Below are 26,496 nucleotides of genomic sequence, written 5' to 3'. Positions count from 1 at the left end.
ACAGATATCCGCACCAAAAAAAGTTATAAGTAAAATAGTTACAAATAAAACTAAATTGATAGTCATTCCTTCAAAGAAAGCCAAAGATTTCGTTAAAAGCTTTCTATTATAGACCTTCAGGAAAATAAGAGCAGTGTAATGTGAAGATAGCAAGGAAGTAAAGAAGGAAAAATTAAGGGGTAATTAGCCTAGAAAAGAGTAATAATTATTTAAGTAATTATTACATATTCCAAATTGATTAAAGAACAAATAAATTCATAGCTAGTAAGTAACATATTTAATGTAAACATTTTACATTAAACAAAGATTGAAAACTCGACCTAGTTTAAGTGTAGTACACGAGTCTCAAATATCAGGTCGCCACGGTTGTTTAAAAGAAAAAAATCACGTTTAAAAACATAGACTTTCGGTGTAAAATAACACGGGGACTCAGTCAGCAAAAAAAAATAAAAACTCGACCTTGGTACTACGATCGGAAATTGAGAATACGGTCTCATAAAAAACCGAACGAAGCGGGCCAGCGAGTAGTAAGAGCGCGGCGCCTAAGAGTGCTCCACGCGAGTGGCGCGGCGATCGAGACAATGCGCAGCCAGGAGGCGCGCTGTTGTAACTCGACGGGGTGGTGTGCCGTGTGAGTGCCGTATCTGGAGTTTCGAAAGTTCGTGATAGCGCCGTACTTCAACTGACTGATCTTGAATTCCTGTAGGACTGGAGGCGTATCCATTAGCTAGAGCCTAAATACGCGAAGGTAACTAAGATCTATATACTAACCCAAGGAATATATAATAATACGGATTGTCCACCCTTTAATTCCTTGCTTTGTCTCTTCTCGTCTCCCTTCGCGCCTGATCAAATCATTATTGGTCATAACTGATATTTTGTTATCTTAGTTGTAGTATACAGTCTATTTAATACATTGTAAACTCGAAATTTGGTTTTATTGTTCTTTCCGGCCGTTACAGGTAGAGACTAGAAGAGATACACATTTTTCGCTTATGCAGTTCTCCGGCTTCTAAAGCAAGCCCATAGACTCACTCTTTACAGGACCTGAGACCGAGAAGTCCTTAATCCCCTTCCTCCCAAAATCTCCCTACCCTCTTGTAAATCCGCGAGGGCAAAACCAGTCAGTCCAGACTAGTGGACCAGTATGCCTCAAATTCGCTCGGACAGCTAAATCTCCCTTAAACACAGGGGATATTAGAGTGGTGACAGTGCTAAGCCATCCCTTAGCATCAATCTAGGTTTATTAGAGCAGCACACTCAAGAAAACAATCGGTGGTACCCATGAGAACAGTGCTTCCTTCATGAAGCAAAAAAACTCGTCTTGATTAACGATATTCTATTCCGCACACATTTCATTTGTTTTAGGTTAGGTTAGGTTGGGTTAGAACATGTTGTTGATTCAGTTGTACACAGCGATGTTCTTCCGATTTTCAGTTTTCGATGACATTGTCAATGTATGTCGAAGAAAGTAGGGAAACATGTCACTGCTATTTATAACTGGTAGTAAAAAGTAATTATAATTTTAGCGAGTTTTTGGTATATATCAGTTGTTCATTAATATCTTTACAATTAATATTTTTTAATATCTTCTACACACATATATTCAGTTTTAGCAACTGTAGTCATTAATGATTTTATCATACAGTTTTTTAAAGACTCTAAAATACATATTTAATATGACATCCTTAACTTTTAAAACATTTGTGGCAAAAAGATTACCTAATGCCATCCCCTCTTTCTGAACACACACAACTATAGTACCTATTTTGTGTCAATTTTATGGTCAGATATCTGTCAATGTCGTCATAGTCCTCAACAATTTTTGCTAGAAAGAATTACTGAATTGGGAAAATAAAAATTACCTGAATGATGATAAGCGATACCATATTGAATAGATACAGCTAAAATATCACAGAGTATTCCTCCTTCGTCTTTTAAAGCATGAATTAATTGTTCCTTCTCCGCCTGCTTGTACTTTTTTAAATCCCTAAAAATACAGATAAGACGAAGTTGTATATTTACATAAAATACAAATCATGTTCAAATAATAAATTCACTTACGGTTTAGAAAGTTTACACAATAGATTGGCAACATTTTCACAATTCTTCTTGGATGGACAAAATACCAAACAAGACCCATTTGGGATTACCTCCATAACAAGACCACCTATCATGTCAGGATCCAATTTTTGAATTGATTCAGAATACTGCAAAAAAATATTATTTATATGATAAGTTTTGTCTAGGCATACGCTTTACGAAACCTTCTACGTTGGAGCGGCCTTTTCATCATGTGAGGAGCGCAAGCGCAGCAGACATGTTGAAATAGCAGCGAGTCACTAGTTTAGTTTCGTACTGTTTTTATCAACAATGGCTGGGAATGCAGTATTATCTTCACAATTGAATCAATCATTAGAAAAAATAAAAAAAATGGAAACGTCTACGAAAAAGAGGTGAGAGGTTAATTTCAAAAAGTGATCAAAAAGCGACAACAAACATTGACGTTGCAGAAATAAGATGATATTGACAAAATTCAGCCTAAATCTTACCTTAAAATCGATCTTCTTATGATCCGTTAATATATCATCTTCATTTGTATAATTCCAATTAACTTTCGCTATTTTATTGGTACATTTAACATATTCCGTCAATTCTACTGGTCTAAAATTCTTAGTGTAAACATCCGCATTCAAAAACTTGCACAAATCTGCTATGTTCCCTATCGTGGCACTCATAGATATGATTTGTATATTAGCTAAAAGTAATACAAAAATTAGTATATTATTTAAACCTATAATAGGAAAATAAATAAAACGAAATGTGTAAAAGATTACACAAATCTTTTACACATTTCGTATAGCCCAGAGGACAGAAAACGATATTGTTAAATCGTTTTCGTTCATGGCCACTAAAGCAGGTAAAGCTGTACGCTAACCACTGCAATGGTCAAGTTTTAGGAGACATTCCTTGGACTTTCTAAGTTTAAATTTGTATTAGCCCAGCGTCTGATGAGGCAGGGATATGCTGAAATGATTCATAACACTATATTGATACCGATTCGAGCAAAAGAAGTTTAACGAATTTTTCCTCCTAGGCCATATATATGGTCATTCAATTCAACAAAGCGATAGCAGCTTTTGCTAAAAAATTTAATATACAGTATACTCCCTCTATAACGAACACGGTTATTACGAGGTTTCGCTTATAACGAGGTACATTAGATGTCCCGTGAAATTTCTATTGAACTATAACCCTCTATAGCGAGGTAAATTTGTTTATAACGAGAGAAAGTAAGATTGAAAAACGTGTTTTTTACGTTTTGGCCCTGCCGTAGCTATAAATAAATACCCTTTTTAACTGCGGGCCGCCCGCAATAAACTTCTTACAATTTATGATTCTTAGTCGGAAATGTAAAATTTATGATTCATAAGTGTCATTGTAGGGGATTGACCATTCACATCTAATAATATGGGTCCTAATAGACAAGATGTGAAAGTGTTTTAAAGGTTGTCAGAAACTTTATCCAAGGACAAAACGCAAATGAAGAAGCATAAAACTGTTTCACATCTTTAGAAAATATGATAGATAGAATACTGAACAATTTAAAGCTTAAAAATACGCTTTATACATATTTACAGAATACAGATTTTTTGTTTTAACGTATATCATTGACAATAAAAGTAAACAACTCTTTTTTGTTTTAATACATTTCATTGACAGTAAAAGTAAACAACTTTGTTTTAAAAACGCCATTCAAACAATATTTATTAGCATCTTATATTGCTCCGAATGACTTCACTATAGAAAGTTAATGTTTTAGAAAACTACATATTCATATGTATGCACAGTATTATTGTTGTTGGATATAACGAGATCCGCTTATAACGAGGTAATTAGTCTGCCATTTCAGTTCTCGTTATAGAGGGAGTCTACTGTATATATATATATATATATATATATATATATATATATATATATATATATATATATATATATATAACAACGTGGTCTCGAATAGCACAAGATAGAAAAATATGGGCGCAAATGAGCGCAAATTATTAGAACAACGTATAACTAAGACATCGTCGAATAATAATAAGAACATAAAATAACATTGAAATAAGGGAGGCTGCACCGTAATTGGAAACGGTTGATAAAGCTGCACATGATGATGATGATGATGATATATATATATATATATATATATATATATATATATATATATATATATATATATATATATATATATATATAGGTTTATTAGACGTTACACCCTTCCTGTAGAGAGCCACAAGTCTCGGTGACATACATACAGTCTAGTATGTCATCCACTGAACTGTCAAGAACGGCAGTTGATATAATGCATTGGACCAATGTTATCGTAAACTACTAAAAATGTTAAACAGTAGAAGAAAAACATGCCGAAAAACGTAGTAACAAGTAGAAGATACATCTGTCCAAATTGCATGAACGAACACTGGAGAAGAAAAAATGTGAAAATTGTACATCACAAAATTTAATAGAAAAAAGGCACAATATTAAATGACTATCACTTACCTTTTAAATACATAATTTTCGTTAAAGATGCTTCTAAAGTAGGACCTCTTCCATCTTCTCCAATTAAGTGAAATTCGTCAACAACTATAAGGCCTACTTCGTGCAGTCTTCCAGTCTCTACCAAACTATTTATTATACCTAAAGCTTTTTCAATGGTAGCTATGTAGATAGAGTTTTTTCTTCGTCTCTTTCGCGGAGGATAAACACCTTTGTTGGAGGCGTATTCTTCAACCAGAAAATCTAAAGCGACACCAAACGGAGATATTGCCCACACCTAGGAAAATTAGAAGTAGTAATATATATTACACAAGTTAGAATTTTAATTAATTGATTTAACAACTTCTTTAAAGCATTGCATAGCATATGTTTCGGTTGAATAAAATAATGATCAACTATACACCTAAAATATCTTTAATGAAGCACGGTTTTTTTCCTTGGACATGTAGTATTTACACAAAGGCCTAATTAAAACAACTCCCTGAGAATATTTAAAATACCTTGAAAACCCCAAAATACATCGATTTTGTTTTTTTGGTCTCTCTGAACCGCTTCTTAAATGGAATAAAGGGTCGAGTGGCATACCTTTTTCAAGATGCTTCAATTCTGTTTACAGGCATACTAATGATTTCCCAAAATTCCAGTATAAACTAGCAACTTTTCTGGATATTATTAGGTTAAGATAACCATTAAAAAAGCTTGTGCAATCTGCAGAAAAGTCAATCTTCAAAATCTTTTCATCCAAGAGGCAAAAAATGATTTATGGCGATCGTAATGAACTTGATTAAGATCTTGTACAAGATGAATTATATCTGAATGGAATTGCAGTTTTTTAAAGTCCTCTGAATATTATTAGGTGAAATTTTTGAGGTTGTTTTTTTATCTTCTGGTTCTTAAAATTGGGCATTAGAACCTAAAATTCAGCAAAAAGGCCATTTTAGCACAAAACAGTTTATACTGAATTTTCATCCCCAGTTTTCAATTATATTATTAAAAATGAAATGTTTAAATATATAAAAATGATTATACAACACAATGTGAATGATTAATACTACAGATTTGAACAAAAAAATGCACCTACTTTTTCCTGTACTATAGAAACATAAGGTAGGATAAAAATTGCATTCTTTCTACAACACAACAGTTCTCTAAACATCAGAATCTCTGCCACCAAGGTCTTTCCACCGCTTGTAGGTAAAGCATATATCAGATTCTTTTTACTTTCAATGGCAGGTAACCTTAAACACTCATCTTGCCAATCTAAAATATGTACAGAACATATTAACACTTTATGTGTATGAATAATTACAGAGCTTCTATATATCAAAGATCATTTTCCTGCAATGCTATTAAAACTTATTATGAAATACCTGAATTCACCAAAAACATTAAATCTGCAGGAGATAAAAATTATCTATCAGGAAATTTAGTGCAGTTTTATGAATTTCTGACTTGAATATGTTTGTTATTTTGGTACTAGCTTGAGTAGCAGCTACGAACTGGACTTCACTGAGGATAATTAAAATAAAGTTCTTTTTTATTTTCCTTACTTTAGCGACTATCAACTGGTTGAGTATCAAGTACAAATGCAAAAAAGTGATGAGCAGAATTCGTATCAGAGTTTTTACTTATCAAAATATTATTTTATATGTTATTCAATATCTTAAGCTAATTACATACCATAAAGTTCTTCTATTCCTTTATATTGTTGTATTAACTGTTTAACTTTCAATGGAAGCCCATAAAATGGACCTAAATTCACAAACACTGATTTTGATTCATTAATTGATAAATTCAATACATCAACTGGCTTTTTTCTTTCACCAGGACCCTTTGTAGAATTATTTATAAGTGCTTTTTTAATAAGGGAGCCAAAACTCAGATCCATTCTGGAAGTAGCAATTGGGGAATCTGAAGAACTGGGTTTTTCTGGCATTTCTTTTTTATCTGGAGATGTTTCAAAATCATCATTAAATATAATATCTAAGAATTCTTCAGGTATATTATATTTTGAGCTCTCTTCGCCCATGGCACATATGGAGTTTTCGATTTGTTCAAATATATGATCAACTTCTTTCCTGTATTCAGTAGTAACTTTTTCATTTTCAAATAGTACTGTTCTTTCTCCTATTTCTTTGTCAATCAATGTCTCATTCATTGATTCTTTAGATTTGAGCCTTTCTTTAAAACACAACTTAAAAGGAACTGCAAATTTATGATCATCCACCTCTTTCTGAACCTGATTGATGTCATTATTTACTGAGTCATTTGCACACATCTGTTTAATGTTATTATTTAGAGGTATCCTATTTTTTTCTATACTGTTATCAATATGATTTAAAGCTTGAGTATCAAGAAATTGTGATTGTTTTGTATCATTATTTACTGAATCATTTGCACAGATCTGTTTACCATTGTTCTTAAAAGATGTAGTGTTTTTTTCTATACTGATAATATCAATTTGATTTAAAGCTTGAGTATCAAGAAATTGTGATTGTTTTGTATCATTATTTACTGAATCATTTGCACAGATCTGTTTACCATTGTTCTTAAGAGATGTAGTGTTTTTTTCTATACTGATAATATCAATTTGATTTAAAGCTTGAGTATCAAGAAATTGCGATTGTTTGGTATCATTATTTACTGAATCATTTGCACAGATCTGTTTACCATTGTTATTAAGGGATGTATTGTTTTCTTCTATACTGACATCAATTTGATTTAAAGTTTGAGTATCAAGAAATTGCGAACCAAAAAGATCTTCATTGCTTGTACTAACTGAAGAGTTTACATCTTTTTTTAAAACTTTATCTTTGTTAGCATTGTTTTTAGGAGTAAAGGTGCCACTCAGGTAATTGGCAAATGCATCGAATTCATTCTTTTCTGCTGGGCTACCTAAAAAACAATAACTTAAGATCATAAGATCATCATCAGGTAGTGTTAAATAAAATTTTACTTACTCTTTTCTAATAATTTTGATATATTAACAGAATCAAGTGTATCTTGTAAACATTGTTGAGACTCTTCAATTGTTGAAGCATTCTCTAATTTTAACTTTTTCGATCCATGTAAGTTAGGTAAACTGAATTCAATATGTCTTTTATCAGAACTTGTAGTTGGAACTGAAGTGATTGTTTCGATAATATATTCTTCACAAGAATCTATAGAGCTAATACCACTAGAACTTTTTTGAAAGTAAATTGATTTTTTTCTTGGATCTTTTCCATTTTGTATTGAATTTTGATTACATTTTTGCATCATATTAAACCTACCAGGCATGATTTGTTTTTTATTTGATTCATTCATTATTTTATTTTCTTTAAACGATAAAAACAAACTTTTCCTTTGGTTTCAGCTGATTTCAACATAAATATAACCTACATCTACATTCTACATTTTAATTCAAAACTCTTTGGTCTGTCCTTGCAGCCTACATACCAATCATTTCCGTTCTTGAGATTCTTTAAATGGACATACACGCAGAGTTGCCAGATTGGGGTATTTTCCCCCATTTTTGGGGTAATTTCAAAGGGTCTGGGGGAATTTTTATAAGCTAAAATGGATGGGGGATTTTTTGGGGGAAAAAATTGTGGCAGATTTAGGGAATCATCATTAATTAAATTTGCGAATGTAGATAGAACTCACTAGAAAAGACTATTTCTTTAATTTCCTACATAAATAAATAATATACATATCTGGTTTTTTTAGTAGATACCTTTAAGGCATCCAAAAAAATGTACTTATCTAAATTTTTTACAAAAATATAGTCTTTTGTAAAAATATGTAAGTTGCAGAAATATGTACTTCCATATATCGGCTGTGGATTAAAATTACGTTGAATGCAGAATATAGCCAAAACGGAAGGCTAAGAAATTTGGGAATTATTGAGTTAATAAAAGAACAAATGGGATTCAGATTCAGAGCCTAGTCGTCCCAATTCTACACATAATCAATGGCGTCCGATTTTCTAATTTTGTTTTTGAAATTTCATTTTTAAATACAAGTGACATCAGTTTTTATAAATCGTGAAGTAATAAAATTGTTCTCATTTTTTTAGTATGAAAAATTATTCTAATTCATTGTTTTAGTATAAATAGTATAAAAAATTATAGTACAGTCTGTTCTAGTCTACAGTCTTTTCAAATTTATAAAAATTGTAATTATTCGACAAAATTTTAAGTTTGGGGGATTTGAGCTTAAATTTGGGGGAATTTCAGTTTCTAAGTGGGGGATTTAGAAAATCGCATCTGGCAACTCTGCATACACGCTGTGATTGGTCAATATTAAAAATATCAGTGCATCATTTGTATCTGATCTCTTTCTGGCAGTCATCTTTATCTATCCTACGAAAGAAAACAAAGATGTTAAACACGACAACACCAAAAGAATGGTAAATGTCAAAACAATTTTGTATTGACATTGACAACTGAAACTGACCACAATAATAGGGTGTGTAAAATTTCGTAATTTTGCTAAAATTTTACATTTTATATTTGGTAAGTTTGTTATATTATTGAAAAATAATTGTGTTTAGAAAACAATATTTTTAATTTAATAATTACAGCTAAGGTTAATTAAACGTTCATCCAAGCATTCAAACATTGTATTTAGGTAATTTCTATTTATATGTTAAATAATTTTGCGAATTAAAAAACGCAAATTTATTAGGCAATACCATATATTAGCAGTCGTATTAAAGAAATACAATTTTATATCTGTGGTTTGTATGTAATATATTATTGAATGTGCTTCTGTATCAATAAGCTGTAGTATTATGATTGTATCAGTATGTTTTGAGCTGCGATTGTAGCAGTGTTTCTTGTATTATAAATGTTTATTGGTTTTTCAGTTTATTTGAAGAGTTGTAAAAATGTCACCGACCCCTATGCCTGGGTAAGCTTGACAATAGTGTTTAAACTAAAAACTAAACATTTTGGGTAACTGTATTTAACAATACTAAATCTCACTGCAAATTAGTAATATTATTGACTTTATTTTGGGAAGGATCTTCGATTATTGGTTATTTAAAGTGGCAGGCAATGTAATAACACTCTACACCTAAATTAACACAACATTAATATTAAAATGACCTGCTTAGTCTTTGGGGTTTTCGTTGGTAGCTTGTAGCTTTTTGTTTCTATAATAGTTTAGTACTTATTTATACACTTGGTATTGGTTTAGAAATCTTAAATGCAATTTTAAACTTTATTTTCTACTAGTTGTATGTCCAATTGATAAAATATTTTGTTCTGTAAGTGCTAAGGGTGGCTGTCCCATTAGGCTGGGGTAGACTAGGGATGAAATCTGCTACAGATCGTGGCACTGATGCTCTTGGGTTCGTCAATATCATTTACTCTTTAGAGTCTTATAGCACGAAAATTGGTAGTATCTTGAGAAGGCGTTAGAAATTAAACAATCAGTTAGATATTTGTAGTAAATAAAGTTAACTTGAATAAGTGAATGGAAGGCAAAAAAAGAAGTGCCACTATAGAATTTTATTATTTTGAGTTAAAATTTTAAAGGTAATCAAGAATGCCTATAACAACTTAAATCTTATCTTCTGTCAAAAATTTCTTTTTTTTTTATTGAGAAACTCCCCAAAAGAAAATCGTGCAAGGATTGAAAATGTTAAAACAACAGCAAATATTAGATGTGTTACAAGATAAATATAAAATTGGTTATGAAAGTATTATCAATTTTGTCAGTGACTTAAACAAGAAGAGTTTAAAATAGCTCCAGAAAATGTTCTTTGGTATATTTTGTTGTATCTTACATGTAAGTAATCTTGTTGTAAGTAATGTATTATCCAGGTATCTAATGCATTATAAGTTTTAGTACCACTATTATTTAAATAATGTTCAATTTTTTTTCAATTAAATGATTATAATATGCCATGATGCAATAAAAGTTTTAACTTTAGATATTTATATGAAAGGGGCATGCAAGAACATTTTTGAGCTCTTGAGAGTTAAAGATAAGACAATAGAAGGTTTAAAAACAAATGTTACAAGTATTATAAATGATGTTCTCTCGATGGCGGCTTAGGTGAGTGTATTCATTCACCTTTGGTGCTCAATGAAGAGTTCAATTCCTACTATGAAATTAAAAAGGAATAACTTTTCTAAAACTCATCCATGCTTGGTTGTTTAGAGTCGATGTTAATCTATAGGTCCCATATATAGGTCTACACTTAATGATATACAATGCAGAGGCTCTGCCTAAATGAAATTTTAAGAATTCTCTTTTTTTTTTGGTTGACAGTATCTCATAAAATAGGTTGCAATTTGCATTCGAGAAATCAAGGTAATATTCAAATTTAAAAGGACTCAAATCTAAAGAAAAACAATTGGCGACCATATACGGGGGCTATTGCCAAAAGAAGTATACAACATAAAATTGCAGGCGGCAAAATTATTTAATAAAAATGTATATTTAAAATATTTTTGAAATTTCTATTCTGATATTTTGAATGCAGTACCTAACTACATAGTGTAAAGCGACTATAAACTGAATAGAAGTGATATTATTTTTCAATTTGTTTAAGCTATAACATTGTGACAACCCCAATGACCGCAACAGAATCAAAATGATCCTTTTAAACTTTTAAGCAAATATAAAACTTTCTAAGAAGCAGTATGCAAGATGACTGACTAAATGTTGTACCTATATTTTCGATAAACAACAACTATCTATTCATGATAAGATGAATAATTTCGATGAACAGACAAATTTAATTGTTTAAAGCAGTGTCAGCACATTCAACGCTTGAAGCAAATGTCAGTTACAAGCGGGAAATAAAGTTTTTAAATGAAATTTGTATCAACTCGTCAGTAAAAATTCAAGATCTTTTGATCAGAGTGTTCTAACAACAAAAATCTAAATGCGTTTTAAAGGTTGAAGAGTACAGCTTTCATTCTAAATTTTTGCATTTTGTTGCAAATAAGTCGGTTTCTATAATTTATATATTTTGCGAATTTCAAATGTCTGACATTTGTTGCCAAAAATCCAAACCGAAATTTCATGCCATAGGTTTTGAAGATTAGGCTTTAAAAATGGAAATTTCACAGCGACTGATCAATGAAAGTGATAAATTTTATTGATCTCATGAGAATCGTAAAAAATGTCAAAAATATCTCAAAGTTTATATATTTAACAGCTTTAGAGAAACTGACTTCATTTGCGGCAAAATACAAAAATTGCATAAGAAAGTTGCCCTCTTTACCTTTAAAACTCATTTTAATTGTTGTCGATAGGACACTTCGATCAAAAGATATCAAATTTTTACCTTCGAGTTGATAGAAATTTTATTTAAAAAATTGATTGCGCGCGTAACTGTCATTCAAAATGATCTCAGCTACATTTCTTGTTTGGAATGGCATAAAGATTCTTCGTAAATAAATGTTTTCCGTTCACCCCCCCCCCCTCCTCCTAAGAGGTTGGTTTTAGGGGAAGCCCGGGGTAGGAGTGGTAAACTTTTTTACATCTTTTTGCGGTCTAAAAATTGAGATTCTCGGCAAAATTCAACTTGTTCGTTTAATTTTGAGAGGTCAAATCTCTGACGACTGGAAAAAAGCCAAAACGCCGTAGAGTCAGTGGCGGATCCAGCATTGTTAAAAGGGAGGGCCGATTGGCCCTCTCTCCAAATAAAAGATGACTGAAAACTGAAAGTTTTGATAGTTTTTATAATAGACTCATGGACAAAAATATCGAATATTTTGGAATTTTTTTTGTAGTCACTATTATTTCAAAATAATTTTAGATTACTGATAATACTCATAAAGTAGGCTGATGTACTCAACTGGTTTGAAATTTCTTGATGTTTATTTTGACGTTTATTCAGTGGTTAGTGTCATTCGTACATTTTATCATAAAAATCCTTCTTCACGTAAAGGAAAAATAATACTAATTCGGTTATTTTATTAAGTTTAATTAAATATTGTTTTGATTTAACTAAGTTTAAAACAAGTATCCCACCAATTCGGCACTTCGATGAAGTCCAAGTAGCACATATTGTAATTTTGTACGAGGAAGGATATGCACAAAAAGGTATCGCACGACGTCTCAGTAGAACTGAATCTATAGTTTCAAATACTCTAAAAAGGTACCGCGAAACAGGAAATTTTGTACGAAGGCCTGGTCAAGGACGCCCAAGGTACACAACCGCAATTGATGACCGTTTTTGGTTCTTAATTCTACACGAAATCGTTCATTGACATCGATGCACCTCAGAAATGTGCTATTAAATGTTAGACAAGTTAATGTGAGTTCACAAACAGTTAGACGAAGATCAAAAAAAGCAAACTTAAAGCCCAGACGCCCCGCCAAAGTTCCACGTCTTCTCCAAAATCATAAAGCTCGTCGCTGTCGTTTGGAATTTGCAAGATCACATATTTAGTGGAATATCGACAACTGGAAAAACGTTCTTTTCACTGATGAGACCAGAATCCTATTATGGAAGCCAGATGGTTAAAACTAAGTCTACAGAAGAGTTGGAGAACGATTCGCCAGCTGCAGTCTCGCCCAGACCGTTAGTTTTGGAGTTGATGGCATAATTCTTTGGGAAGGTATTAGTTGGGATGTACTTACCGCACTTGTGGAAGTGATTGGACGGATGACTGGTGATTCTTACGTTTAAAACATCCTGCAAGATCATGTTTTGTCATATGTTGGTTACATTGGATATGAAAGATTCACGTTAATGCACGATAATGCTCGACCACACGCCGCTGCCATAGTGAGTAATTATCTTGATGAAGTCCAAATTCGAAGATTGGATTGACCACCGTCTAGCCCGGATTTAACTCCAATAGAGTACATGTGGGATCACCTAAAACGCAGCATACAACAAAGAAATCCCGTTCCAAATACGATGGAGCATCTTCGGCTTGCTGCACAGGATGAATTGAATGCAATTTCCCAAGGATATGTCCAAAATTTACTTGCAAGCATGCTGAGAAAGATGCAATCAGTAATAAGAGCTAGAGGGAGTAATACTCGTTACTGATCATGCACTTCTTTCAGTCTAAACCAGTTGTTTAAGCAATTTAAATTATCATTTAAGTTTAGAGTAAAATAACGTTATTTACCTAATATTAAACATTTATTTTTTCACAATTTTCTCCGCATAAAAACTTAAAATTGTTCATTAAACATTGTTAAAATAAACTCTATTTTACAATAAATGACTTGCTTGGCCAGAATTTATTTTGAAAAAACAAAAATTTGAAAATTCCAAAATATTCGATATTTTTGTCCATGAGTGTATAATTAAAAAATAATAATTCACTTGGTTTGAGAGGGAGGGCCGATCGCCCCTATCGCCCTCCCCTTCAATCCGCCAATGCGTAGAGTTTGGTTTAAAAATGCATAGAAAAAAGATAAGTATTGTCTCACACCTATTAAAGTCAAAAATTTTAAGTGGAATCACTTGACCATAGAAATTAGCTAAGGATGTCAGAAGAATCATACAATGAATTGTCTTTAGTGGGACCTATAATACAAAAACAAAGCACTACAATGCGAGAAGTGAAAAAATCGAAAAACCTGACAAAAACTGCCGAATCGGCTCGCCGTACGTGATCGACGCGCCATTTTACATGACAAGCCAAGTAAAAAATATGAAAAATATAACGAGCCGCTTGCCAGGCTCGTTGGTATATAAAACCACGGTATTGTCATGATACACTGGCGAGCTTAACCGACGAGTCATAAAACCGCGGTTTTACGCGCGCGTCAATAAAGGCTTTAATAAAAGATCTTAGATATAACGAAATAATTACATTTACGGAAGACAAACTAGCGAGATGGAACGAATATATTCAGACACTTTTCGACGACGATAGATTGTGCTCCACCATCCACAGATCTCTCCCTTCAATCCTGACCCCTGGAGGGAGTGTACTGGTCATCGTGGTGTGTATTGTTCGTCTCCAAAGATTTCTGTCTGTGGTCATTTCTTTTAACTCGAGTATATTCAAATATATATTATAAACACAAGCATATTCCTGTAATTGTGGGTGGCAAAGTCATATCGCTCCTAAAAATGAACCAATCCATATTTTCACATGAAACAAAAAACATAATACTTAGAAGACATGGTTGCAACCGAAAAACAAGGTTTTACGAAAATAGGCTAACGGAATTATTCCACAGGATGTTTCAAAGTTAGGACAAAAAACCACCTTTCCATTAACCCCGTATAATAAGTCAAATACAAAATTTTATTAAAAAACTCACTATATTAAATTAAGATTTATAAATTTTTACACAGTGTGCTAAAAAAATCATCAAAATAGGGCTAAAAATAAAAAAACTGAAATACTTTGAATTTCAGCGGAAAAATTCCAGTAAACAGCTGGATCGTATTTCGCTTTAATTCACGCTATATCAATATTCAGATCGCATTGAATATTCAAATTTTCCGAACAACAATTTTGAACTAGTTTTTGCGCTCCCAATCCCAAATGTCACGAGACGTCGCTGATTGTGTATTTCGTTAATAAAATAGAACACAACAATTAGTGTGTCTGTTAATTTACAAGATTATATATTTACTCTTCTAATGTAATCAACTAATTACGTTATAAAACTCTTTTTATGGTGCCATAATCTTTCAGGTATTTTATCAACTATAATCTGTTGTGTCACAGTAGTTGTCTTTCCTTGAATTAAAATCTTCATATACATATTTTGTAATAATTAGGTTTATACGTAAATAATTTTTATTTTCCTAGTTTTGAAAATATCTCAAGGTACTTGGCGTCAGTAATGTATTATATTATTTTAGTATTTTACAAAAATATGTCTGCAATTATAAAAATATTAGTTCTTTTGGATATTCCAAACTTCGAATGTTTTGTTTGGTACGTGAATTAGGACGCTTACATAACACTACTCTCAACACTAGTAGAATATATTAATACACTGACCAATATAAATATGACCTTCATGTGATTAATGTATATAAATTTTGATGCAAATCAATTAGGAATAAATTGATTAATTTACATATTTGGGTTCTGTGTTAGCCAAAGTTGAACAAAGAAACAGGTTTGCTTGGTAGACCCTTGTCGAGGTTTTTTCATTCATTGTTTAATACTTTTTTTTAAACACCTGCTTAATAATAACACAAACACTTTGATAATATAGAAATAAAATAAACTAAACATAAGGATTATAAAAGCGGCCGAATCAAAAAGAAATAAGTTTGTGTGCCAATAATTTTGTCTTATTTTGTTTTACTACATGGATTGGAATTTTTGAAAAAATAAATTTTGGTATATTAGGGAGAGCGTTAGGTAGCCTTTAATTAGTTGTAACACAGACTTTTAAATTCAACCCTTATTTTGAGTTGCGTCACTATTTCACATCAACATTTTGTCTTTCAAGACTAATTAGGGCAAAGATAAAACTGGCATTTTTTTGTTATTCCCATCAACTGAAATAAAGGTTCAATAAAAAATACTACAAGTTACTTGAGTGAGTCAAAAGAAGAACGAAATAAAAAAAGTATTATAATAATAATAATAATAATAGGAAAAGTTATTGAGAATGATAACTACAAGCTATACTGGGACCGCACTGTGCTCACAGACCAAACAGTGGCACATAATAGACCAGATCTCATACTAGTTAATAAACTAAAGAGACAAACAACACTAATTGATGTGGCGATACCCAACAACAATAATCTTCGTATTAAACAAAACGAAAAGATCGCCAAATACACGGATCTGGAAATTCAAATACGAAGACAGTGGAGAATGGAAAGTACCCAGACAATACCTATTATTCTCTCTACTATTGGAGTTATTCCGAAGAACCTCGTAGAAAACATAAGAAAGCTAGGTCTGAATGAACATCTCTACAAGACCATGCAGAAAGCTGTACTTCTCTCAACATCCAGATGTGTACGAAAATTTTTGGGAGATACTCCAGCATACCAAGTCACCTAGGGCTCGATAACACGGAAAGAGTCCCACCAGAGCTCAATCCTTTTGATACCGTAGGTATCTGGGATGAGTGAATTTTCCCCTTAGAGGGAGTGAGAGCCGTATGGCTAAATCTGGGAAAAGTTATGATTAACAATTCTTTAAATATCGGTAGAAATCAGCGTGCATTTGTGGAACACTCTTGTCTTCACAAAGGCTAGTAAGGTATTTTTTTATGCACAAAAGATCTCTATAGGTCGAAGTGCGGTGAGGCCGCATGGCCTTAACGACCTCGCATAATCTAAGGTCTTTTTTCTTCTTTTCAGTTATTGACAGATTGCTAGTGTAAGCCTTTTCTAGTTCTATAACATCTATGCTTTCTAAACCCTTTCTTGTTTTTTTCTTGGTGGTATCAACTGATCTGTACTTCTCCTGTGCAAATGAAGTTTTAAATTAGTAGTTAGTACCAAAGCTTTTGTTACATGAATTTCACAAATATCGTTAAAATGAAAAGTATTTCCTTGGACATATTCATTGAAAATTGTCGCTGTTTTAGTATTTAACTTTTTCGGGTCAAAAAACTCATTACGACGTAATTTGTGTACTTCGAATGGTTGTTTGCAACGAGTAGTTGGTGATACTTCTTTCTATGAAAGAGTGGCAGGTGTCACCCTCGATTTGAGTATGGCCGACAACTAAATAGCGATGAGTTAGAGAAAAAATCTTGAAATGAGGTACATTGAAATTAGGTACTTGTTTTTTTTTTTTTGGCCACCACAATTGTCTTAGTAAAATATGAATCTCAAATCGTCAGAATCGGTTTTTATAGATGTTTTTCTATGGCATCTTTACTACCTTATCCTTCGCGCTAAACATAGCTGTGCACATTTTTCTTTTTCTGAAGTTCACATATACAGAAATGATATGTTGAGAGCTAAGATTTATAATATAAAGCGGAAACGTCTCCTTTTGGTGTCGGTAGGGCAGCTTGTAGGTCAAAACAAGCAACTTTTTGTTAGTTAGTTAGTGCACTGGTCGAATTTTTGTATTTCTCACAATACTGACATTGATCTTTTTTGGGAGAAAAGAATGCATAGTTAAATTCCTAATTAATAGTAAAGTATACAGGTTTAAAAAAATCTACATTAAAAAATGCCCTAAAATAGACGATCCTCTCTTTGTGGACCGATTGGTGTGAACAAATGGGTTTATTTTTTGTTTAAACTGGTAGATGTAAACAAAAAATCGTCTAGAGTTTTCTACTAAATCGATTATTTGTAATTATACATTAAAATAATATTGATATTACCTACGTTACTTCTGTTCGAGATAGGATTAATTCACTTCTTTTCTGATAACCCTTTGGATCTGGCATGTTTAAAACAATAAATTTATTCCTTTTATTTAATGTGACATAACTCCAAAATTCTCACTGATACAGTTTGAAAATATCTAAAATTGTCTGCTATAGTGGCACAGCTTAAAAGTGCCTTTATTGCATAGAAACTTGATATCGACACGGTTAGACTTCCACTGTACAACTAAAAGGGCCAGTACTGCAAGAAACAATTTATCTCAATCGACATAGCGACATTAGTGACGTCTAGAAGACATTTTTGCTATTATTATTGCGCCAGTTTTGCAGGTCATAAATAAGTCTTTTTCAAGCCCTCTGTCGATTTTAACTCAATTTTGTCAATTTTTGAGTTAAGCCACTATTTCATTCAGCCCACAATTTGTTATGCGGCTTCTCTGTATTGAAGAAGATTGAAGTATAGCCTGGAAATTTGGCAGATTTGTTTGTGTTACCAAGTAGTTGGATAGTATATATTTTGAAACAATTTCGAAGATAATAAAATTTTTAGTATACAAGATAATTGTCAAGAAATATAACAAGTATTTTTCAAAAAAGTTGTGCGAGATATCGTTCCTATATACAGAGTTGAAATCACTTATGGAATAAAATTATTTCTGTCCTTGTTTTAAAAAATTATAAAAAACACTGAGACTCATCGACTTTTATATATAAATATGCGCTGTTAAACATAAATTTAAGTGTACAGGGTGACTCACGCAAGCGTAGCATAGTTCAAAAGCTTTTTTTTTAGTGGAAAACCATGTATATTTTTATATTTATATAAAATACTTTATTTATCATTTTGACTTCCAGCTCGGAAATCGGTTAGTTACAAGTGTTTAAAAATTAGACATATTAGATTCGACCACTACTTGATGGAAATTCATTTTATATAGGTAACAATAAAACACTGAAAACTTCGTTTTCAAAACTTCCGCAAAATTTATTATAATATAATATCACTACAGCTGTTTCGGCAGAGTGCCTTTCTCAAGTGATCTATTTTTGGTATGTGTTTATTTGAATAAATTTAGTCTTTATAGCCTTTAATTGAATAGGTTGAGGAGGGGAGAACTGTTTGTCTCAAGTATGTTATTCAGAATGTCTGTATTTTTTAATTGATTAATTTCCATAAATTCTCATAGATAGCTTAAGTCCTTTATTTTGTTTTTCCGTTTTTCTATTATTGAAAGCCATTTTATGTTCTGCTATTATGTATTACGGGGACCATAAAAACAACTCCTACTGCATCGTTGGAAGTCCTGCTGAATCTATCACCACTTCATATCTTTATACAGGGTATACGAAGCCAGATCGGTGATGCATAGATTAATCCATAATCAGCGACATATAAGCCAGATGCATTATGCTGACAACAGAAAGCTAATCGAGGAGCTTAAAGCCGATATTGTGATGGGGCAACCTATCGATGCAACAGCTACGAGATATAGCTTTAATAAGTTCACAATTAAGATACCAGGCAGGGAAGACTGGAATAAAGGTGTATCCATACAAGCTGTTGCTACCTGGTACACGGATGGCTCAAAAACATCGGAGGGTGTGGGAGCCGGCATAGTAGGGAGAGATCAAGGTACACAGGCGGACCGTTTTCCAGGCGGACCGGAACCCTTCTGCGGCGTTGCAAAGTCAGTAACAAGAACGGCTACAAGGAAGTGGGTAGCTCACAAATCTCTGGAATAGTGGAGGAATTCACCAGGACAAAGACAGGCGAAGCAGTTCATTACAGAACATTCGCCAAAATTTACGGCAGACCTAATAAACAAAGACAAGAAAACAGTCAAAGCCATAGTAGGTCTTCTAACAGGGCACTATAATCTGAATAGGCACTTGAAACTGATGGGATTATCAGATGATGACCTGTGCACCTCGAAGAAGAAACAGCAGAGCATATTTTATGTCAGTGTAACAGTCTGGCAAATGTGCGGTTCTTTGCGTTAGGAGAAGAAAATCCACCGGCAAATAGCTACATGGAAAGTGCAGTCTCGAAGCTATTAGACTTTATAAAAAGAGTAAGGCTAGAGAATGTTATCTAGGACTAGAAGACCACAATAGATCTGAAAAAGTCGCAATGGAATAGGCCTTCTAAATATATCTATCTACAGGAACTAACAGGCAACCTGACTAATTTTGATCGTATATTAACTCATTCCATAGTCATATTGAATTTTCAATAGAAACAGAACAAAATCAATCCATAAATTTTTTAGATTTTATAAATTATCACACTTAAAAACAAACATGAGTTCTCCGTATTTCATCAACCTACCCATACTGACACGACTATACACAATTCATCATCCCATCCCACACAACATAAACTGGCAGCCTATCATAACATGTTACATACATTAACAAAAACTCAAAAATACAACTTTGAGACAGAATGAAATATCATTAAGCAAATAGCAGTAAACAATGGATACAACGAACAAATATTTAATAAAATGTTAAATCAAAAACTACACAAGAAAGCCCTGCAATTAGTATTTCCACCGCCAGAGAAAAAACCCAGTACCTTCTCTATATACAGCAAAATATCAACAAAAATAGCCAAACACATAAAAAAGAAAGGAATAACACTAACTTTTAGAACAAACAACAACTTAGGCAAATATATTAAAAACAACAAGAGCCAAAATAAAAAGCAGTTACACAGTGGTGTATACAAACTTAAATGTGGCGACTCCCCAAAAACTTACATCGGTCAAACTGGTAGAACTTTTAACAAATGTATAGCAGAACACACAAGGGCTTTCAATAATAGAAAAACAGATTCTACATACGCACTTCACTTTCTAGATCATAATCATTCTTTTAATGGCGAATTTTAAATTCTTCACATCCCAAATAAAGGCCTAAAGCTGTCTATTAGAATCTATCTTCTTCATGTGCCTTGTCCATTCCGAACGTTGGCAATCAAGATGGCCACTCTGACTTTGTTTACGGCAGATCTGAATAGTTCAGCAGATGACAATCCGAACCATTGCCGCAAGTTTTGGAGCCACGAGTGTCTTCTTCTCCCTGGACCCCTTCTGCTGTCTATTTTCCCTTGAACGATCAGCTGTAGTACTCTATATTTATTATGTCTCATAACGTGACCCAAGTATTCCAACTTTCTTTTCTTTATACTTTTTCCTACCTCTCTCTCTTTACCTATCCGGCGTAGTACCTCTTCGTTGATCACGTGCTCAGTCCAGGATATACGTAATATACGTCGGTAAGCCCACATTTCGAAGGCCTAGAAGGTCATTAGAATCTATGGAAATTAATAATTTAAAAAATACAAACATAATTCTGAATGACCAACTCGAGACAAACAGTTCTCCCTTCCTTAAGAGCGCAGGCGCAAAATTTTGGGCCGATGCTTTTTAAATGCATTCATTTTTTTCGAATCCTGAGAAAACTAATAAATATTTTTGAAAAATTCAAACATTACATTATTACCGAGGGCCGAAAGTCATTTAGAATAAACAAAAAGTTTCTTTTGAATGAGATATTTGAAATTAAAAATCACACTTAATTTTCTCCTCTTTTTCACCTCTGTAACTTACGAAAATAAACATTATAGAAGTTTTCAGGGACTTTCGGCCCTCAATAATAATGTAATCTTTCATTCTGCGTTTAAATTTTTCAAAAATACTTATTAGTTTTCTCAGGATTCGAAAGAAATGATTGCATTTAAAAAGCATTGGCCCGAAATTTTGCGCCTAAGCTCTTAAAATATTCAGTTAAAGACTAAACAGCTGTAGTGATAAGATATTATAATAAATTTTGTGGAAGTTTTGAAAACAAATTTTCAGTGTTTTATTGTTATATAAAATGAATTTCCATCAAGTAACGGTCGAATCCATCACTTATAAAATAATGTGTCTAATTTTTAAACACTTTTAACTAACCGATTTACGAGCTGAAAGTCAAAATGACAAATAAAGTGTTTCCAATCGCAGCACTTTCCGTAGTTGCGATCAATTACGAGAACAGATTAATTAATAAATAAAATTTACCATTTTTATTGAGAATTAGCAACAATTTCGGCTTAAAATACATTTATTTTGACGTTTCGATTTCCACTTCGTATTTTGAGAAAGATTTCCGAAATAGAAATCGAAACTACAAAATAAACATATTTTAAACTGAATTTGTGGTTAATTCCTAATAAAATTAATAAATAATATTAAAATGTAACAAGAAAATAGCTTCAGAACAATATTAAAAAATAAAATGCCACAAAAATATCTTCAAAATAATGTTAAGAATTCTTGTGCTTACCCCGTAAGAATGTTTGAAAACGCAATCAATAAACAACCTTGTTAAAATCACTTATAAAATACAATTGAGTATTTGGCACTTGAAAACAATTTAAACAACTTTACGAATCAAACAACAGTTACATAAACTTATTCATTATAAAAATAAATAAAATAACTTCGTACCTTTGCTCGTGGAGGAAACCATTAATTGACGTTGTTAAATTAACCAATACAACAATACTAACGTACTTTTAACAAAACAAAAACATCGCTGATGCATATTTATTACCAGTCGCGCTTTTTCCGTATGATGATCACATAATTTTTAAATACAAGAGTGAAATCGTGACTTACCAGCTACGAAATACTACATTCCAATTAAAAATCCGTATTTACTACTGAAATCGACAAAGGTAAACGAGATAAGAGATAACTATTGTTTGCATTTAATAGATAAGACTGAACAGCGAACTCCAAACGTGCGAATTTGAGTTGAGGTGACGGATTAAGTAGTTTATGACTTGTCAGTGAAGTGAACAAATTGTGGAAAATGCCAAGTTTGAAGGACATATCTCCCGTGATTCCGAAAGTTGGTGCTATCGGCGAAAGTTCGTTACTCCAGAGGAGAGCTAATTCCAGGGAGCAATTAGATTACTCCTACCACAAGTATGATAGTTACGATGATGTTTCTTTGGGACCTAGTAGTCCACAGCTACCACCCAAACCGTTTTTCTTGGAGAAACCCAACAGGTATTTCTTCGCTGTATTCTCAAAAACGCATGAGCTCATTAGTTTTGTACTTTTAAGTATTTTAGAAAGTCTCACTGCTTTTGCTTGTGAATATGTTCTTTGCGTCCTTTAGTATGCCTTCCTAGGCAATAGGATAGGATTATTTTGTAGGTCTTTTTCACGCTTATTCTATTTTTACCAAATATTTTATTCCATCTACAGATTTTTCTTCAAATTTTCTAAATTAGACTTTTTATTTCCTTCCGTCCTCTTTACTATTGTTCTGAAGTTATTTTCTTGTGGCATTTTAATGCAATTTACTATTTTTATTAGGAATAAGACAAGTTTCATTTGACATCTCAATTTCCACTTCGCAAGTCGTTCTTAAAATACAAAACATTAATAAATTAAACAAATTTTGTTTTTGTTACTTAGTAACAAACTCTTCTAATAATTTACTTTTATGGGACTCATTCATATTGACAATCCAGACATTTATTATACATTTTACAGTATTTTGACAATATTTTTGAGTTGCATTCCTGGGACGACTTTATTAGAGATAGTTCATTCGATTACATGAAATCAACTTTAACTTGAGAATATCCATCAGAAAAATCATAGCATGTAATTTGTCTATGACAGTAAAATTCTCCTGTTAGTGATCTTATAGTAAATCTTCTTCTTCTTCTTCTTCTGTCTGTTTTTCAATGTGCCTCTAGTAATTTGTCGTTCCATCGTGTTCGTGGTCTTGCTACTGATCGTCTTCTTATTGGGGAACCGTCTCTTGTCGTCTTTCCTACTCTATTTGTTGTCATTCGGCTTAGGTGATCGCTCCATTCTACTCTTCCATTTCTTACCCAGTTCTTGATGTTCTCCACCTTGCATCTACGTCAATATCTGTACTTCTACATAGCTCTGTCCCATAGTGTCTTACCATCAATTTTTCTAAGTGTTTTCATCTCAGCTGTTTCTAACATCCTTTTTGTCCTTCCTGTGTCAGGTCTTGTTTCTGTCGCGTATGTCATTATTGGTCTGATGACTGTTTTGTAAATTCTATCTTTAATTTCTTTCCCGATATTTTTATTTCTCCATATTGTTTCATTTAAGCAGCCTGTGGCTCTGGTTGCTCTATTCACTCGATCTTCTCCTTCAGTTTCGAGCTTTCCGTAGCTAGATAATGTGATGCCTAGATTTTCTAGCAGTTATATTAAATTGGTGCAGCATACGTAATCAGTTTGAACAATAGAGGACTCAGGAATCTCCCTGTCTTATCCCATTGTCCTTCAATAGGGTCGGTTAGTTCTTCTTCTACTTTTACTTTTATTGTGTTGTTTTGGTAGATATTTTCGATCGTTTTGATTATTCCTAGAGGTATCTGTCTTGCGTACGATAAGTGGATAACATTCTTTAATTTGACTCGGTTAAATACCTTCTTAAGGTTCACGAAACATAGATATGCTGGTTTATTGTATGCTAATGATTTCTCTTGCACTTGGTTTATTATAAATATAGCGTCGGTGCATGATCTTCCCGACCTAAAACCTTGTTATTCTTCTGCTAGTGTTAAAATTTCATTCAGTTTATTCGTTATCACTTTGGTTGGTAATTTTTGTCTCCCTTTTTGAAGAGAGGTATTAGGATACTTGATCTTCATTCTTGAGAAATTTTATTTTGTTCTATTATTTTGTGGATTAGTTTTAATAGTTGTTTGGTCAGATCTGGTTCTCCGTACTTTGGTCAGATCTGGTTCTCCGTACTTTAGGAGTTCGTTCGGTATTCTGTCTTCTCCTGGTGTTTTTCTATTTTTTAATTTCCTTAATGCTTCCTTTACCTCTTCCTCCTCAATATTTATTTCTTCGTTTGTCGTCACGTCTGGTATTGGTGGTTCATTATCGTCACCTTTAGCAAATAGTGATCGAAAGTAATCTACTCATCCTTCTGAATGTGTTTCGTTTTTATTAGTTCGTTCATCTCTTTTCTTTGTCCTCATCATTCTCGATATTTCTTTTTGTGTTTCGTAAGTCGTGGTCCATCTGTTTTGAGAACCTTTGCCAGTGTTTCCTTTTTATTTGTCTAACTAAAGTATTCGTTTCATTTCTGATTCGTTTATAGTGGTTATATGCCTATTGTGTTTGTTGTGCTCTGTATTGTAAAAAGGCTTTCTTCTTTGCATCGCATTTTTTCTTCACTTCCTCTCTAAACCATGGTGTTTTCTTTTTGACGTGACAACGTCTTAAATTAGGTTGTGGCTCGGAGTCATTTAAGAAAAAGTGTAACGCCCGCTCACGTCTGTTACAGTGAGTCACCGAACGAGAGAGAGGCCCGCCGGACCGGCGAATGCCTTGCGTCTCTCTCCCACTCAAACATGATCGGTCCGCTGCGCGCGGCACTAGAGAATTAGGCGCGTTGAATCGCTAAAGTTGAAAATCGTTGAAAGTATCGTCAGCTGTGTCTGTAGTGAAAATGTGGAGTGCTTACAGTGTCCTATTTTAGGGGGAACCACCAGTATCAGATATAATTTTAGGAAATTACCTAGGGACCTATATTCTTTTATAATATTGCTATGGATTTATCCATTTAATATTGAGCAATGATTGTAAACATTCTTTATAGTTTAAACTTCAATGAAAATTATTAACTGTGTCTAAAGACATATATGATATGAGGTATTTTACCCAAGAGTATTAAGTATAATGAATATACATAAAAACATAATTTTGTTTTCTTAGGATTTAACATTTTGTCAGCACATTATCTCAAATTCACACTTAAATCAATATGTTTTTACTATTAGGTCTGTTGAATGTTTGTTCTTTACACAAAATTTAGTCTATACTTCATATTTATTAAAGGCGGTAAAATATACATTACAATTCAGTTGTTTATAAACCACTTCCAAAGCATAAAGAACCTTTTAAGCTTTGTTTATATTATTTTGTGTATATTAATTGAGTTAATAGGAGTAGCCCACTTTGATACAAAAATACAGTCAATTTATGGATATTTCAAGGTGACAATCTAAAAAAAGCTGATTTCCTCCCATGCATTTTATTAGAAACACTTGAAATTTAAAAAAAATTTAAAAATCGTAAGATGTAAGACCTTAATCGTGAGATCGTGAGATTTGTCTTCAATTCGTGAGTAGATTCGTCATTTACAACAACTACAACAATAAAGGTAAATAATTGTACACTAATATTTCATTATCGTAAACTATGATTGATTGATTAATTGTTATATTGACACAAAAGTTGAGAAACTGAGTTTATAGCGGCAATTCCTTGTTCCTATTGTGCAATTTAATAATATTCATATCAATAAATATTCTACCGAGAAAAAGACGTTGTCACGTAAAATCTTCGCCCGTAAAACCGACTTTACAGGCAACCAATTTTTTTTTGGTACGTTAGTGTTCGTTACTTTCCTCCAAATGATTATGTTGCTGTGCTAATTGTAATTTTTGAGTTTCTCCCAGCTGTCCTCGATGTTATTGTTTTCTAATATTTCATTCCCAGCGATCTCTGATATTTTTTTTGTATAAGTATTGGATTCTGTATTTAGTCCTTCAACTTTGATTTTTGTTTGTGTTGGCGCCGCTTTCTTGGATGTGAAGTATTTCGGGAAGATTCTTATTTTACGTAATGCTAGG

The 26,496-nt window shown here is 32.6% G+C and overlaps 2 protein-coding genes across 8 annotated transcripts in view; one reads left to right on the top strand and one right to left on the bottom strand.

The window, feature by feature from the left end:
* mus301 (mutagen-sensitive 301) overlaps positions 1 to 22,587 on the bottom strand; it is a 41,236-nt gene extending 18,649 nt beyond the window's left edge. The window contains exons 1-8 of one of the 5 annotated variants that reach the window (XM_072522315.1): positions 22,470 to 22,587; positions 8,826 to 8,900; positions 7,996 to 8,038; positions 5,639 to 5,817; positions 4,561 to 4,834; positions 2,553 to 2,758; positions 2,065 to 2,210; positions 1,866 to 1,990 (exon numbers count right to left, since the gene is read on the bottom strand). In XM_072522315.1, the coding sequence (XP_072378416.1) occupies positions 1,866 to 1,990; positions 2,065 to 2,210; positions 2,553 to 2,758; positions 4,561 to 4,834; positions 5,639 to 5,817; positions 7,996 to 8,002 (937 nt within the window). In that variant the 5' untranslated portion in view covers positions 8,003 to 8,038; positions 8,826 to 8,900; positions 22,470 to 22,587. The other 4 variants (XM_072522314.1, XM_072522311.1, XM_072522310.1 and 1 more) reach the window with 4 other exon arrangements.
* stck (LIM zinc finger domain containing stck) overlaps positions 8,914 to 26,496 on the top strand; it is a 45,918-nt gene continuing 28,335 nt past the window's right edge. Inside the window, exons 1-2 of one of the 3 annotated variants that reach the window (XM_072522318.1) lie at positions 8,971 to 9,053; positions 9,407 to 9,450. In XM_072522318.1, the coding sequence (XP_072378419.1) occupies positions 9,428 to 9,450 (23 nt within the window). In that variant the 5' untranslated portion in view covers positions 8,971 to 9,053; positions 9,407 to 9,427. Of the gene's footprint in view, positions 9,054 to 9,406; positions 9,451 to 22,657; positions 22,866 to 26,496 lie in introns of those variants that run through there. The other 2 variants (XM_072522319.1, XM_072522317.1) reach the window with 2 other exon arrangements.

This window comes from Diabrotica undecimpunctata, chromosome 2 (genome assembly GCF_040954645.1).
Source record: "Diabrotica undecimpunctata isolate CICGRU chromosome 2, icDiaUnde3, whole genome shotgun sequence".
Classification (NCBI taxonomy): Eukaryota; Metazoa; Arthropoda; class Insecta; order Coleoptera; family Chrysomelidae; genus Diabrotica; species Diabrotica undecimpunctata.
This window is presented reverse-complemented; position numbering and strand designations above follow the sequence as displayed.